The sequence below is a fragment of the Apostichopus japonicus genome, chromosome 1 (assembly GCF_037975245.1).
Source record: "Apostichopus japonicus isolate 1M-3 chromosome 1, ASM3797524v1, whole genome shotgun sequence".
NCBI lineage: Eukaryota > Metazoa > Echinodermata > Holothuroidea > Aspidochirotida > Stichopodidae > Apostichopus > Apostichopus japonicus.
Genome location: NC_092561.1, coordinates 400,856 through 414,820, shown reverse-complemented (window position 1 = coordinate 414,820; position 13,965 = coordinate 400,856). Strand labels below are relative to the sequence as shown.

Genomic DNA, 13,965 nt, shown 5'->3' with positions numbered 1-13,965 from the left:
TATACATATAATTAAGATTCCATTGAATCCTGAAAGATATTGCCAATGTATGTCACGATTTGGAACGAGAATCTAGAAATTGATGAAAAGAAGTAGACGAGTGATCAATCAGAACAACCTATTTTCAGTAAATTAATTGTTAAAAAACGTCAATTTCATGGTAATTGATTAGGCCTATCAAATGTTTGCAGTTTTTGATAAGGTGGCAGGTATACCATCCCTAAAAACAAAGAACTTTTACGACCACCTTCCCCTGTGAGTGTTATCAAGGATTAAAGAATAGACCGTGTGACACATGTTGATAAAGAATTTCAGGACTTTGTCCTTCGTTGATACGACATTCAAACAAAGGCCAATTTCTTGTTTAATTTAGCTTACCATAAACCTACAGGCACCACTTTATGCGATTTCGTGTATATGCTACTGAGGTTGTGGGCGGGAAACAATATAGTTTACACAACAGTGTCATCAACACAGAAGTGGACGGAGACTTCGTTTTTCGAGAATATATCTTTTTGCAGATACCTGTGAAATAAAGTAATATGGATCCAACGAAAACAGATGATTCCTACTTCAATGTGGTAAGTGGTTAATAAATTTTAACTTGGGAATTAAATCCAGTCGTTATATTGATGAAATGTTGAGTATTTATAGTTAGCCTAGTATATAGGCCTAGTACCTGCACAACTGTTTACAAACAATGTCTCTTTTGAGAAGGACACTAATATTGCTTAATTTGCTGCACAACTTAACTCACAAAGGATGGCAAATAAGATTAAGAAATATTTTAGTAGGTTTTTGTCGTGGACGCAGACTCGTTGCTAGGTCGGGGCATGGACAGGTATAAGGGGGTGGGGGGATGGGCATGGGCGTGGCGTACCCCCAGCTGTATCACCATTGTGTACCTATACTCTTTGCAAGTTATGTGACATGAGTATTTGAGTATTACACCCTTCTCTAACATGTTGGTGCCCCTTCTTAAATTGTTAGTGCCCTTCTGACTCAGAATTTCCAGTCGACGCGGTCTATGTGAACGAGTCATCATCCAAATCGAATGACAAACCAATGGAGTTCGCCATTCGATATCAGTCTATGTCAGATTAGCATTCTTTGACAATGGCGGCAATCATATATAGATGGCACAATTATTCTAAACGTCAACCTTAGTTGTGACCTAGTGTCTACAGTTCTTAACGTACAGAGTTGATTATATGAAAGGTATTTATATTTTCAGGAGAAACTCTTCATTTATGTTTCAAAAATGTAACTTGATGAATTGTGATTTCATCATCAATGATTGTTTTCTTTAATTATTTCTCTTTGTTTTTCTTTCATGAAGTTATCGCTAATTTTTTTGTTCTTGGAATGCGATACATCTGTATGTCTGTTTAGCTACTCTGAAGTCAAATTTCCATCACATTACCGGGTGTTTAAACTATTCTTTATTATTATTATGTTTTTATTATTATTCTAAGGAAAAGCACACCTATTATCAACCTAGTTATGGTCTGTAAATTGTGTCCTACTTCAACGCTATACATTATGCTGTAAAGTTTGAAGAATAATCTTCCTCGTGTAATGTTACTGTTTCATTATTTTTTTAAATAAAAACTAACTAAAAACAAAGGTATTTTCAAGTAAATGATGTCATAATTTCCGGAAACATATATGAATTTTCACCAAACTTTAAAACCTAATATCTTTTTGACCTAGTATGTATAATAATGATGTTCCCTCTATGCTACAACAAACTTTTTATCATTGTTTTGAAAATGAAATCACCCTTATGAACTTCAGTACCCACTTTAAGCAGGTATAAGACTTAATTTGACGAAGATGTCAGCGTTTATCTTCAAGCATATCATTTTTTCAATACTAATATTAATTCTAAAAAACAAGAAATAAAAACAGACTAAAAACTTGATACTCTGTCGAAGAGTTAATATATTGGTACTAATAGTAACAGCAACCTAATTTGTTTTAGAATCAGTTGACACTTTACCCGGAACTGATATATGTAATTTACTGATCTGTGTGAAATCCAATTAATTGCTTTCATAAGGTTATCCTGTATATCCAAATAAAATTGTTTTTGTTTTCTTTGGTGTGTAACCTCTTCGGAAGTTCGTAGAACAGGAAGTAATATTGTCCTTGTCATTTCTTGTAAAAGTATATTGTAAGACACTTAATTTTATAATTCTGCAACAACAATAACATTAAAAACAACAACAATCGCTGGTCTCTTGTTACTTTGATTAAATATTCAGGGCAGTATTGTTATTATTTTATTCACGTTCTTGGTAAAGAGTCAATGATATGGCCGTCTCTAAATTTGAGCATGATCAATTGTAAATGTATCTGTGTCAACTTTACTACAAACATACTACAAATGTGTTGTAGTTTTATTTAGTCTTTGTGTATGAATTCTACAAATGAATCAGCAACAACTAAGTGGAAATTAAACAACTGAAAAAGTCGGATTTGAGTAATTCTCTAGAGAAAAACACGGATTAAACATAGTCTAGACAAACTCGGTTCGTTATTATAAGAAGGTACCTTATACCTTAAGGTAAGGTTTATAAGGTTTAGGTATAAGGAATTTTTTGAAATCGAACTTATCGTGGAAGCCAAACCACGGCTGTATAATATAAGGGGGCTTAGTATGGTTTTTTGGCCCTCTCCAGGTTTCAATATATATTTACAAACAATAAATGTCTGTCCGTCACTAACATTGCAACTGAATCTCAACATTTTACTCTGTTGGAAGAACTAAATTCATTACTAGTATATCAGTGTAGTATTTTTCCCCCTGCAACTGTTGCATCAAGTGCAATTGAATTTCCACAATTTTCTACAAAAGATATATTTATAGGAATATGTAATTATTGTAAAAATACTTGATCATGACATCGGGAAACACAATACGGGTTTGTGTGCGTGTATGCGTGTGTACGGTGTATATGCGTGTGTTGGTATATGTGCATATATGTATACGCGTGATGTAAATGTGTTTCCTTGGGTCAGTTTCGTTATCATAAAGAATCTTGACAATTGATAACAAAACTCCTTTAAATCTCAATCATAGTGATTGATGGGTCGTGGCAATTGACAGGTTTTTATCTCAGACAGTTTTAACCTCCTAAGCAATAAAAGTAGACTTCACACTTTGAATTCGATGAACTAAACACAATAGATAAAACATTGACTATTGTATGCTGTCGTGCATTGATTTAAATGAAAACTTTGAATGACTAGATCCACGACGAAAGGCAGAGGCGTTATCATCAATGTATTCAAAGTTTAGAAAAAGATTATGGCACTGGAAAGATTCTAAATACATGCTTTTTGGATTCAAGATAAATATTATTTGGTTTATTGCACACACAAAAAAAAAATGGTTTGAAAGGTAATGTTGGTGATGACGTCATATGTTTTGTGCCAGTATTACATAGAAGAGTATTTGTAATTGTCGGTTCGCAAAATAATGACAAAAATAACGAGAATGATATTTATTAAAACGACGTTATGGTAAAATGAAATGATTAACTTTGAAATAGGGAGAGCAGCTAGCCAGAATAAGCTTCACAAATCCAGTTAACACGATCTCGAAAAATCTGTTTATATGTAATGTTTGTTATATGCGTTCAAACTGTGTTCTTTTGTTCATGTAAATACACTTTCAATAATATATAGCATCTAAATGCATCATTGACGTCTTAGCAATTAATCATATCCCATGGGGAGAGATCCCAGCCACCCCCCTTATTTGCGTACAGGCTTCAAAGACCCAGGACCATGCCGCGTCCTTTATCAAATCCTGGATCTGCCTCTTCCCCTTCCATCAACATTCCTGCCCCTACCTAACTCAGTTGCGGGTGGGGAGGGGGGTTCATAATTCGAACCCCCTCCTTTGATATCCTTTGGACGTCACTGATTTCATATAATCTCTGCCACCACCTCTTTAAAGACCTCTTATACATAGTCATCATCTCCTACTGTGCATGTTCAGATATGTATTAACATTGATATTTCGTCTTAAATCATTTTTAATAAAGGGATACGAACACGATGCAGTCAGTTTGAAATCTCTGGATCTGTCTTCGGATAATACCCCAGACAGTGGTATAGATACGGTATCGGGGAATATTGACGCCAAGGAGAAAGCCGAGAATGAGTACAGTGCAAGAGAAAAAGAGGATTTCCAAACAAAGATATGGGCGGTAGGCAAAAACAACTCGTCCCTTTTCCCAATATCTTAAAAGTACCCGTGCGTGTTAATTCAAATAGTTGGAAGTCAAGGGTTTCCTCTCACAGAAACAGTTTTTCATCGTTTTAGGTGATTGTGACGTGACCAGTATGAAAATGATGTGCTTGTTTATACGTGTGAAATTTTGTAATGAACTTCAAAATTTGATGACTCGACGATAGCAAGTATCCGAATCTCCTTTTCGGTTAACCTGACAGGTGATAAACCAATATTGAATGTTCATTTACACGGATCAAATTCATTGGGGTTCCCCATACTTAGTTAATTCTCTGCCTATCGTTATAAATTTGTTACGCTATATTTACATCATACCGTACACTAGAATAACAACAGAAAAATAGGCAGAACACAGGGAAACATATCTGCTGCCTTATATTTACCAAATCGCACTAGAAAAGAAGAACTTAGACTTTGAACTCGAGCTATTAAATTATAGTATAACCAGGCTACAAATAAATATAGCTTCCCTAAAGTCATATATCTTCAAATTGTATAAGCAAATAACCAAAAATGTAAAACGATAAGTAAACAATTCTCTTTTCTTCTCACATTTCTTTACACAGACTATAGATACCTACACTGTAGGCATGTCGGCATTTACCAGAGATAACAAGAAAGCCATCAAATACATCATCTTAGCTATTTTGTTACTCTGCTACTTCGCCTTTCTCTCTTATGCCTGTTACTTGAACCTTCACGATAGCATAGTCATGCTCTCCCTTACTGCTTTTGTCCTCTTCGTGTATATATGTGGCTTTGTCCGAGATCATTTTGGTGATGTACTTTATGAGAAATGCATCTCACCTGCAGTAAAAATCTTTCAAAAAGTGTGGAAGGTGGGAAAATGGTAAGTTATACTACAACACAATGTGTAGTTCCTATACAACCTTTACTTGTACTCTTCCTACGCTTTCTTCTTTGGGGTGGGGGGTGTTAGGAGGGGGCGTTCGGGGTTTTTTTAATACAAATTTGGCATTTCTCATAACTATGCAGACTTGTTATACTATACCTGCGAATTTCACCATCAAAGAAAAAAACAAATATGTGATTGTAAAAAAGTCTTTATTTACAAAAACACAACAACAAATAAGTAAACATATAAACTAAAATATCTTAAATTAACCTAAAATAAATGTCTTTTTAGGTTCATTTCTGCCATCATATTGGCTGGCATTGGAGTAGGGCTTTACTTCCTCTGTCGAGAAAACCCCGAACAACTCATCTCTGGCGTCGGTCTATTTTTCTTCATTTTTACCACCTTCATCTTTTCAAAGTATCCCAGGCAGGTCAGTAAACATAAACATTTATGGAAATGTTTTTATTGCCCTACTGTAATAACACAAGGTATATATTCTCTTCTATGCATAGTAATGTAATTATGAAAACTCATGTGATTTTCCGAAATGTATTGTGTACAAATAAGGGTTTTCTTTTAGTGTCGACCTATGCGAAATGAGACTGCTTTAATGTTTACATCGATAGAAACGTTATTCAGTGATGTTGCCATTATTTGTGGAATTTGAGTTTAGGGCGTTTGTCAGGAATCCAATACATCCTTCACTTGTAACCAGTGCAACTCAACTAGCCATATTTGCAACTATACCGTATACCTTTGCGCTCGGTTCAAAAATTTGATTGTTTTAACCGTCTTAATTTATTTGATCATTACGCCTTCGTTTGAAGCTAATCGAGCCTCAACACACTCTTTCGATACAGGGGGGATGTGGGAGGCGTAGGGGGGGGGGGGTTGTATCACGGTGTATCAAAACTTCAGTCCATAACGATATTGCACGCGGAATGAAAATTCTACATGCTCTGCGTAAATATAGGATACTTTATACTCGCGACCTAAAAAACAGCAGTCATATGGAATATCAGGGAGGTCCCAAACATTGAGGGTTTGCTAAGATAGCCAGCGGAAGCCAAGAACGACGCGTCCCGAAAACATGTTCCTCGCGATCTAAAAGCGGCCAGGAATGACGTTCACACCTCTTAAAACTAGTGTAGTAGGGATGGATGTCCTACTCAATTTCTAAATTCTCTCCAACGCCGACGCAGCAATACCTTGCTCCTCTCGATAAGGATGTCCCGCGCTGTCAAAAAGGTACCTACGATCTACATTGGTCTATTTTCGGCCTATAATTAGTTCAAATAGCAAACAAATCGTCAAAAAAGAAAACGTATTGTCTGTTTACTGGTTAACTCGAAGTCTGAAAATCAATTCGTTAATACAAATAATCCCTTTTTCGATGATATGCAGGTTAAGTGGCGTCCTGTTATCTGGGGGTTGGTCCTTCAGTTTCTGCTGGCACTATTCATACTTCAAACCAGAGCAGGTTACGAAATGTTCAACTGGTTAGGCGATGTTGTGCAAATGTTCCTCGATTTCTCTGACGAAGGAGCTAAATTCGTGTTCGGAGATCCTCAGTATCTCGATCATTTCTTCGCTTTCAAAGTGAGTACCATTAATGAAGTTGACATTCTTATACTGATATTAATTAGCTTAGATCACTTTACCTCAACCGGACTGTGATAACTCTTCGTGGAACGCCAAAAGGACCACAATGTTCGTTGTCATCGTGTGGGATTTCCCTTTTCATGTCTTACATTTATTTATATTATCATCGTTTACTTGTACATTATCATTGTAAGTTTTGGCGTTCAGCGAAGAGGTCACGTTAGGAAAATTTTCCTGTTTCAACGAAACCAAAGAAAAAAGCAACGCCTGTTTATTGCCAATAGTTAATTCAATAACAATGTGAGCTTCATACGGCGTTCTCTTGTGGAAAATGTGCTAAGCTCAAGACCAGCCATTTTCACGACCAAATGTTCAGTTCGATCATTACGCAACCAAATGACACACATTATTTGTTTATTAGTATATACTTGATCTCTCTAATTTGTAGGTTCTGCCTGTAGTAATTTACTTCAGCACCTGTATCTCTGTACTGTACTACTGGGGAGCTATGCAATACGTTATTAAGAAGATAGCCTGGTTGATGGAGCGTACGATGCAGACCTCGGCATCCGAGTCTTTAAATGCAGCAGGAAATATATTTGTTGGCCAGGTCAGAGTTTAAGTCAGTTCCATACATTTATAAATTGCAAACAATTAATCGGGATAATAATTTAATTTGACACAATGCTGACCTCTGGAATTATTTCTAAATGAAGAGACTTAATGACTGGATCGTCATTCTTGAAAATGTTCTTGCTTGTCATTGAGACGTCTCATGTCCATGTTCAGTTTGACTATAGATGGTGGGCATTCCTACTGTTATAAAAGACTGTTACCTGACTGAAGTGCCTTAGGCGAAAATAATTCTATTGTAAAGGTAATACGATATATTCGTTGGGAAACTGTTCAAGTTCATTCAATTAATTGATCTAATAGGTGGAGGAGGGGAGGGGGAGGCTTGGTCAGAGGATGTGGTGATGAAGGGACTGTTTTATGAGTTTACCTATTGGATATTGCAGACTGAGGCGCCATTGCTGATCAGACCGATGTTAAAGGACATGACTAAATCCGAACTCCATGCTGTTATGACAGGAGGGTTTGCAACCATCGCTGGGAGTGTTCTTGGAGCCTACATCGCATTTGGAATAAGTGCGTCACATCTATTATCGGCTTCCGTCATGTCCGCTCCGGCAGCTCTTGCGATTGCGAAACTTTTTTATCCGGAGACGGAAAAGTCTCGTTTTAAGACAATGGAAGAAATTGATTTACCTAAAGGGTAAGATCAATTAATTTTCTTATTGCTCTATACATTGAAGTGGTAACACTCTACATGAATGGGGATTGGTTTATCTTTGAGACCGCATTAGAGTGCGCAAGGGGAGTTTGGGGCAGGGGAACCTCCCCACCTCCCATCTACAGTCGGGTGTGAGGTTTATTCGGGGATTTCTTAACATTCAACCGGAGCAGAATTATTAATTAGTAGCAATTAGCAATACATATGTATAACTATTTTCTTTCGATCATATCGTAATGATCAATTTGTGCTATACCTTAACAAGTACTACAAAATGTTCTATTTCGTAAATTAGGGATTTCATTTACAAGTGTGCCCGGTTTTCTGACAGCAGTGACGCAAATCAGGGTACGTGCCTACCCCCCCCCCCCTACTTCATCATCGGCGGCATCGTATCCAACATAAATCTAAACCTTACATGACCAAATAGAGAAAACATTCATTATATAATATTTTACTTGGATAGTGAACAGAGGAACGTAATTGAAGCGGCGTCCTACGGAGCTGCCACTGCCATACCACTGGCTCTGAATATCGCTGGTAACTTGATAGCCTTCATCGCTATTTTAGCACTGCTAAATGGTATCTTGGGGTATCTTGGAGGCTTAGTGGGAGTTGATGAACTAAGCTTTGAGGTTGGTTCCCATTTTCTTCCTTTTCATTTTTCTTTTGAACATTTTGCTGCAAAAAATTCCAATAAAATACATTTTGTTGTAATTAAAAAAAAACATTCTAAAAGTGCAACATAGCCTTTTGCCCGTGGGGTCTACTAAATGACCTCAAAAAGTTATTTTGAGAAGTTATGCTATGTCATCAGTATTACCCTCCGACGCCCCACCCCCACCCACCCCACCCACCACCACCACTCTCTCCTCGCTCTATCCTTAACTCCCTACCCTCACAAACTTGCAAAACTCCCATATACTAAGAATTCTCAAAGAAAAATTGTCGAGAAGGAAATATAAAGCAAAAAGTGGTTTGAACGAAAGGGGTCCACGTTTTTCCTGACCTTTTACTAAGACACTGATGAGTGGAGATTTAACGAGACGAAAGTTCGATGTAATTTGGCTGAAAAGTGTTTCTGTAGGACTCCACCACTTTTGGAATCGTCGGTTAATATCAAACGGAAGAGCGTCATCGTTTAGATTCTTCTGGAATGTCCAACTTTGTAATATTTATTTTTTTAATTTTCAGTTTATTTGCTCATACGTGTTTGCGCCGCTTGCGTTCTTGATGGGCGTCCAATGGAAGGACTGCCGGTTAGTAGCAGAGCTACTTGGTCTTAAAACTTTCCTCAACGAGTTTGTTGCTTACGAGAGACTAGCAGAAATAATACAGAATAGGGAAACGGGGGAAGGAGAAACAATATCGGTATGGCTATATAACATATATAACATTCTTTTAATTTTAATACCCTTACAGATCAGCTGATTAATGACAGCATTTTCCCCTTTGACTTGATGGATCGCAACGATTTGTCAGTCATAAGAATTTGGCAAAATGTCTATAAAACCTCCAGTGTCCATATTTTTTTTCCTTGTCAAAATGTACTAGTCAGACTCAGATCAAAATGTGTCAGATACACATATATATATATATATATACATATATATATATATATATATATTCTAAAACTTACTCCTTATTTTTCAATTATGTCAATTATGAGTCATATCTTATTTCTCTGGTTTTCTCTAATATATATATACATATATACATTTATAGCATTTGTCCATTTAGTTTTCAGTATCCTTAGCAGCGTGCTCTGTGCATATTAAATTTATATATATATATATATATATATATATATATATATATATATATATATATATATATATATATATATATATATATATATATATATATATATATATGCCAAAGGACTTAAGTTTTAGTTCTCATGGCTGGTTCTTTCTTTTCTCGACGTTCTTTTTTAAAACAGATACGGTCAGAAGTTATTGCCACATACGCCCTCTGTGGGTTTTCCAATTTCAGTGCGATTGGTATTCAATTAGGAGGGTTAACTCCAATGGCGCCCTCTCGTGCATCTGATCTCGCTGACGTTGCTATGAGAGCATTAATTGCTGGAAGTACTGCATGTTTTATGACTGCATGCGTAGCAGGTAAAAGAGATGAGTTTCTTCATCATTATCGTCATCGTCATCGTCATCGTCATCGTCATCGTCATCGTCATCGTCATCGTCATCGTCATCGTCATCGTCATCGTCATCGTCATCATCATCATCATCATCATCATCATCATCATCATCATCATGATCATCATCATGATCATCATCATGATCATCATCATCATCATGATCATCATCATCATCATCATCATCATCATCATCATCATCATCATCATCATCATCATCATCATCATCATCATCATCAGGTCGTGATTTAAGTATGAAAGAAATAGCGCCAACATCTGGTAATATAGCCTCCCTAAAATTATGAGGTCACCTATAGTATGCTAACCGCGATACACACAATGCGATGTCTACGTTTGTTTCCTATATGAATGACTGGTAGGATAAGAATCCAGCATTTGGTAAATTTCTTCCCAATTAGGAATATTATTACAAAACATATATCCCCTTCCCCTTCCTTCATATAGCAAAACAACGTTATAATGACATCCAGATTCTGCCTGAATATTGTATTTTAGTGGCATCGTGTGGCATGTAGTGGCATGTAATCACAGAAAGGATGCAGAAGATTGAGAGCACAGATTCGGCATCGACAATAAAATTAAGAAATGACTTACTTAGAAATGACTGATTCACACCTAGCGAAAGGAAAGACTGCATAACTAGCCCAATTGACATTAAACCAACTGCAAATCATCCACACTATTTAAGGGCTTACTGACCGTTAATTTTGTTAATATTTGTTTTACTAGTTACAATAAAACTATTTCGTGGTATGAACTTCAGACATCGCAGGGTTGAGAGTGTCCCCCTTCCGCACAATACCCCTCTTCCTCCACTCTTCCCTCCACCCTACCCCCTATGATGGCATTACTCAGTCCCTTCATACCTTATCCCCCCCCCCCCCCCATAGCTCTTAATCCCGATGGCCGCACTTATCATCGAGCTTACGTAATGACTTTAAGAAATATATACAAAACCCGTTCACATGAATCGAGAATATCATAAACTTAACTCATTTTTCATCATCAAGTCTTACATTTGATAATTGTCTTCATTTTGTTTTCAAGGTATCTTATACGATGCTTCAGACTACGAGACTGCTATTGACATCAACGCGACGAGTACTGTGTTCCCAACAACTTTCATTTCGGATTTGACTTCAAGGTTTTAGCTACGCGGAATAATAAGGCCTTACGCAGTAGCAAGCGAATAAAGTAACCTCATTAACTGGGTTCGTGAAAGTCTATTCACTCCCATCATTACAATCCTTCTGATCTTGGATAATAAAAAAAAACAAATTAGTTGACTGACCACTTCAGAGCTATCGTCAATCCAACCGCAATTTAAGAACCAAACTCTTTTGTACCGATTGAATAGAAAGTTGAGTGAATTTACAAACACTGTTGGTCGTCTTGGTAAATCAATATTTTTAACGTTCGTTATACGGTGAACAGTTTACTTACTCGTTGTTGAGACCCGGGGTCAAATGGAGTTGTTAGAGTTAACCAGTATTATTGCAAATATGCTAGGAATGGTCATGGTTTTGACATAATTCATGGCTTTGAGTTCGAGGTAGGAGTTAACAGAGGTAACCATTGTTAAACAGTATAATCGAATATATGCTAGGAAGTAAAAATAAATAAATAAAGATATCATTCATGTTCAAACTTCAAGAAACATTTTATTGCCACCTCCATGGTTTCAGACATATCTGGCTATCATAAAACGAAGTCGAATTTCTAATAGGTAGAGGGAGCGAGTTCCAATGAACATGACTGTATTAGCCGTAGGATCTCAGTCCAGTGTTTAAAGCAAGAGCTATATAATAAAAGAAGGATGGCCCGTAGCAAGGGAACAGTAAATAATAAGAAGTACCTTCAAAATGGCTCTCTACTCTATAGGCAACCAGTGAAGTTGGTAGGGTATGGGGCTTATGTTCCAAGTTACTAATCAAGCAGGGGAATTGTGAATATACGCTGTGGCTTCAGTGATATGGTCTTCTGTTGTAACCCACAAATGGTCCGTTGCTTGCGCAGCTTGATCCAGCTTAGACCAGATATTATTGATCTCCTCTGTAAAAAACTTAACAAATTCATAGCATAGTATAACAAAGAGGGTTGGTTATTGAGAAGGCGGCTATGTAAATTCATAGCATAGTAACAGAGCGGGTTGCGGGTTATTGAGAAGGCGGCTATGTAAATTCATAGCATAGTAACAGAGCGGGTTGGTTATTGAGAAGGCGGCTATGTAAATTCATAGCATAGTAACAGAGCGGGTTGGTTATTGAGAAGGCGGCTATGTAAATTCATAGCATAGTAACAGAGCGGGTTGGTTATTGAGAAGGCGGCTATGTAAATTCATAGCATAGTAACAGAGCGGGTTGGTTATTGAGAAGGCGGCTATGTAAATTCATAGCATAGTAACAGAGCGGGTTGGTTATTGAGAAGGCGGCTATGTAAATTCATAGCATAGTAACAGAGAGGGTTGGTTATTGAGGAGGCGGCTATGTAAATTCATAGCATAGTAACAGAGAGGGTTGGTTATTGAGAAGGCGGCTATGTAAATTCATAGCATAGTAACAGAGAGGGTTGGTTATTGAGAAGGCGGCTATGTAAATTCATAGCATAGTAACAGAGAGGGTTGGTTATTGAGAAGGCGGCTATGTAAATTCATAGCATAGTAACAGAGAGGGTTGGTTATTGAGAAGGCGGCTATGTAAATTCATAGCATAGTAACAGAGAGGGTTGGTTATTGAGAAGGCGGCTATGTAAATTCATAGCATAGTAACAGAGAGGGTTGGTTATTGAGAAGGCGGCTATGTAAATTCATAGCATAGTAACAGAGAGGGTTGGTTATTGAGAGGCGGCTATGTAAATTCATAGCATAGTAACAGAGAGGGTTGGTTATTGAGAAGGCGGCTATGTAAATTCATAGCATAGTAACAGAGCGGGTTGGTTATTGAGAGGCGGCTATGTAAATTCATAGCATAGTAACAGAGAGGGTTGGTTATTGAGAGGCGGCTATGTAAATTCATAGCATAGTAACAGAGCGGGTTGGTTATTGAGAGGCGGCTATGTACATTATCTTTGCATCTTAACAGAGCGGGTTGGTTATTGAGAAGGCGGCTATGTACATTATCTTTGCATCGTAACAGCTCACTGGCTTTTCAAGCTTACTTTTGGTTTTATGAGTTGTATTAAAGAGATCGTTGTAGTATATTCGTTTTGCCTTTTTTATAGCATTTCTGATAGGTATGTGTCTGTTCTCGATACATATCAACGTGTACGACTAGATGATTAGGAATTTTAATCAACCGCCGAGTTGTTAATTTGATGGATATATATATAGTGTTCAGTAGGAGAGTAACAACATTTTTGGGGGGCAACGTATATATATATATATATATTAAAACTTTAAACCAATAGAACGCGGTTATAATTTGGACATGTAGTTGGATATTTACAGATTGATTGGAAAGAACTATGGGGTATGGAGTTTCAAATGTTCCCCTTTTGCACGCAGTTATATTTTACCGCAATATTACACAGAAATCGTTTTCGATCAGAACTAACTATATCCTAACTACGTTAGAATAACTTCGCAAATATAAAACGGAATTGGAACGAAGTAAATGAAGATCCATATTGGATTAAAGTGTATACATTATAAATGACGCAGCCTATTCTTTTTTCCGTTTGTTTCTTACTATACCAAAGAATGTATCTAAAATAAATAAAAGCAACATAAAAGTAAACATTAACGCCTTCTTTGTTTATTTAATTGCAAAACG

The 13,965-nt window shown here is 36.9% G+C and overlaps 1 protein-coding gene across 7 annotated transcripts; it reads left to right on the top strand.

Annotated features, from left to right (window-relative positions):
• The first annotated feature begins 417 nt into the window (after positions 1-417).
• LOC139968666 (solute carrier family 28 member 3-like) lies at positions 418-13,855 on the top strand. 7 transcript variants are annotated; one of them, XM_071973510.1, is made up of 13 exons: positions 418-581; positions 4,056-4,220; positions 4,831-5,114; positions 5,412-5,553; positions 6,528-6,722; positions 7,174-7,335; positions 7,745-8,001; positions 8,486-8,654; positions 9,214-9,390; positions 9,962-10,142; positions 11,243-12,307; positions 12,675-12,986; positions 13,297-13,855. In XM_071973510.1, exons 1-11 carry the CDS (start codon positions 543-545, stop codon positions 11,344-11,346), a joined length of 1,875 nt encoding a protein of 624 aa, XP_071829611.1. In that variant the 5' UTR covers positions 418-542; the 3' UTR covers positions 11,347-12,307; positions 12,675-12,986; positions 13,297-13,855. The 7 variants fall into 7 exon arrangements, with proteins under 7 accessions (XP_071829611.1, XP_071829334.1, XP_071829523.1 ...); XM_071973233.1 differs by having other exon boundaries at positions 12,675-13,089; XM_071973422.1 differs by having other exon boundaries at positions 12,675-13,089; positions 13,243-13,855.
• The last annotated feature ends 110 nt before the right edge of the window (positions 13,856-13,965 follow it).

Bases quoted from the DNA above. Each gene is read 5' to 3' on its own strand.
- LOC139968666 (XM_071973510.1), top strand. From the start codon at position 543: ATGGATCCAACGAAAACAGATGATTCCTACTTCAATGTG. The intron at 582-4,055 runs GTAAGTGGTTAA...TTTTTAATAAAG, and splicing joins ATGATTCCTACTTCAATGTG to GGATACGAACACGATGCAGT. The intron at 6,723-7,173 runs GTGAGTACCATT...TCTAATTTGTAG, and splicing joins ATCATTTCTTCGCTTTCAAA to GTTCTGCCTGTAGTAATTTA.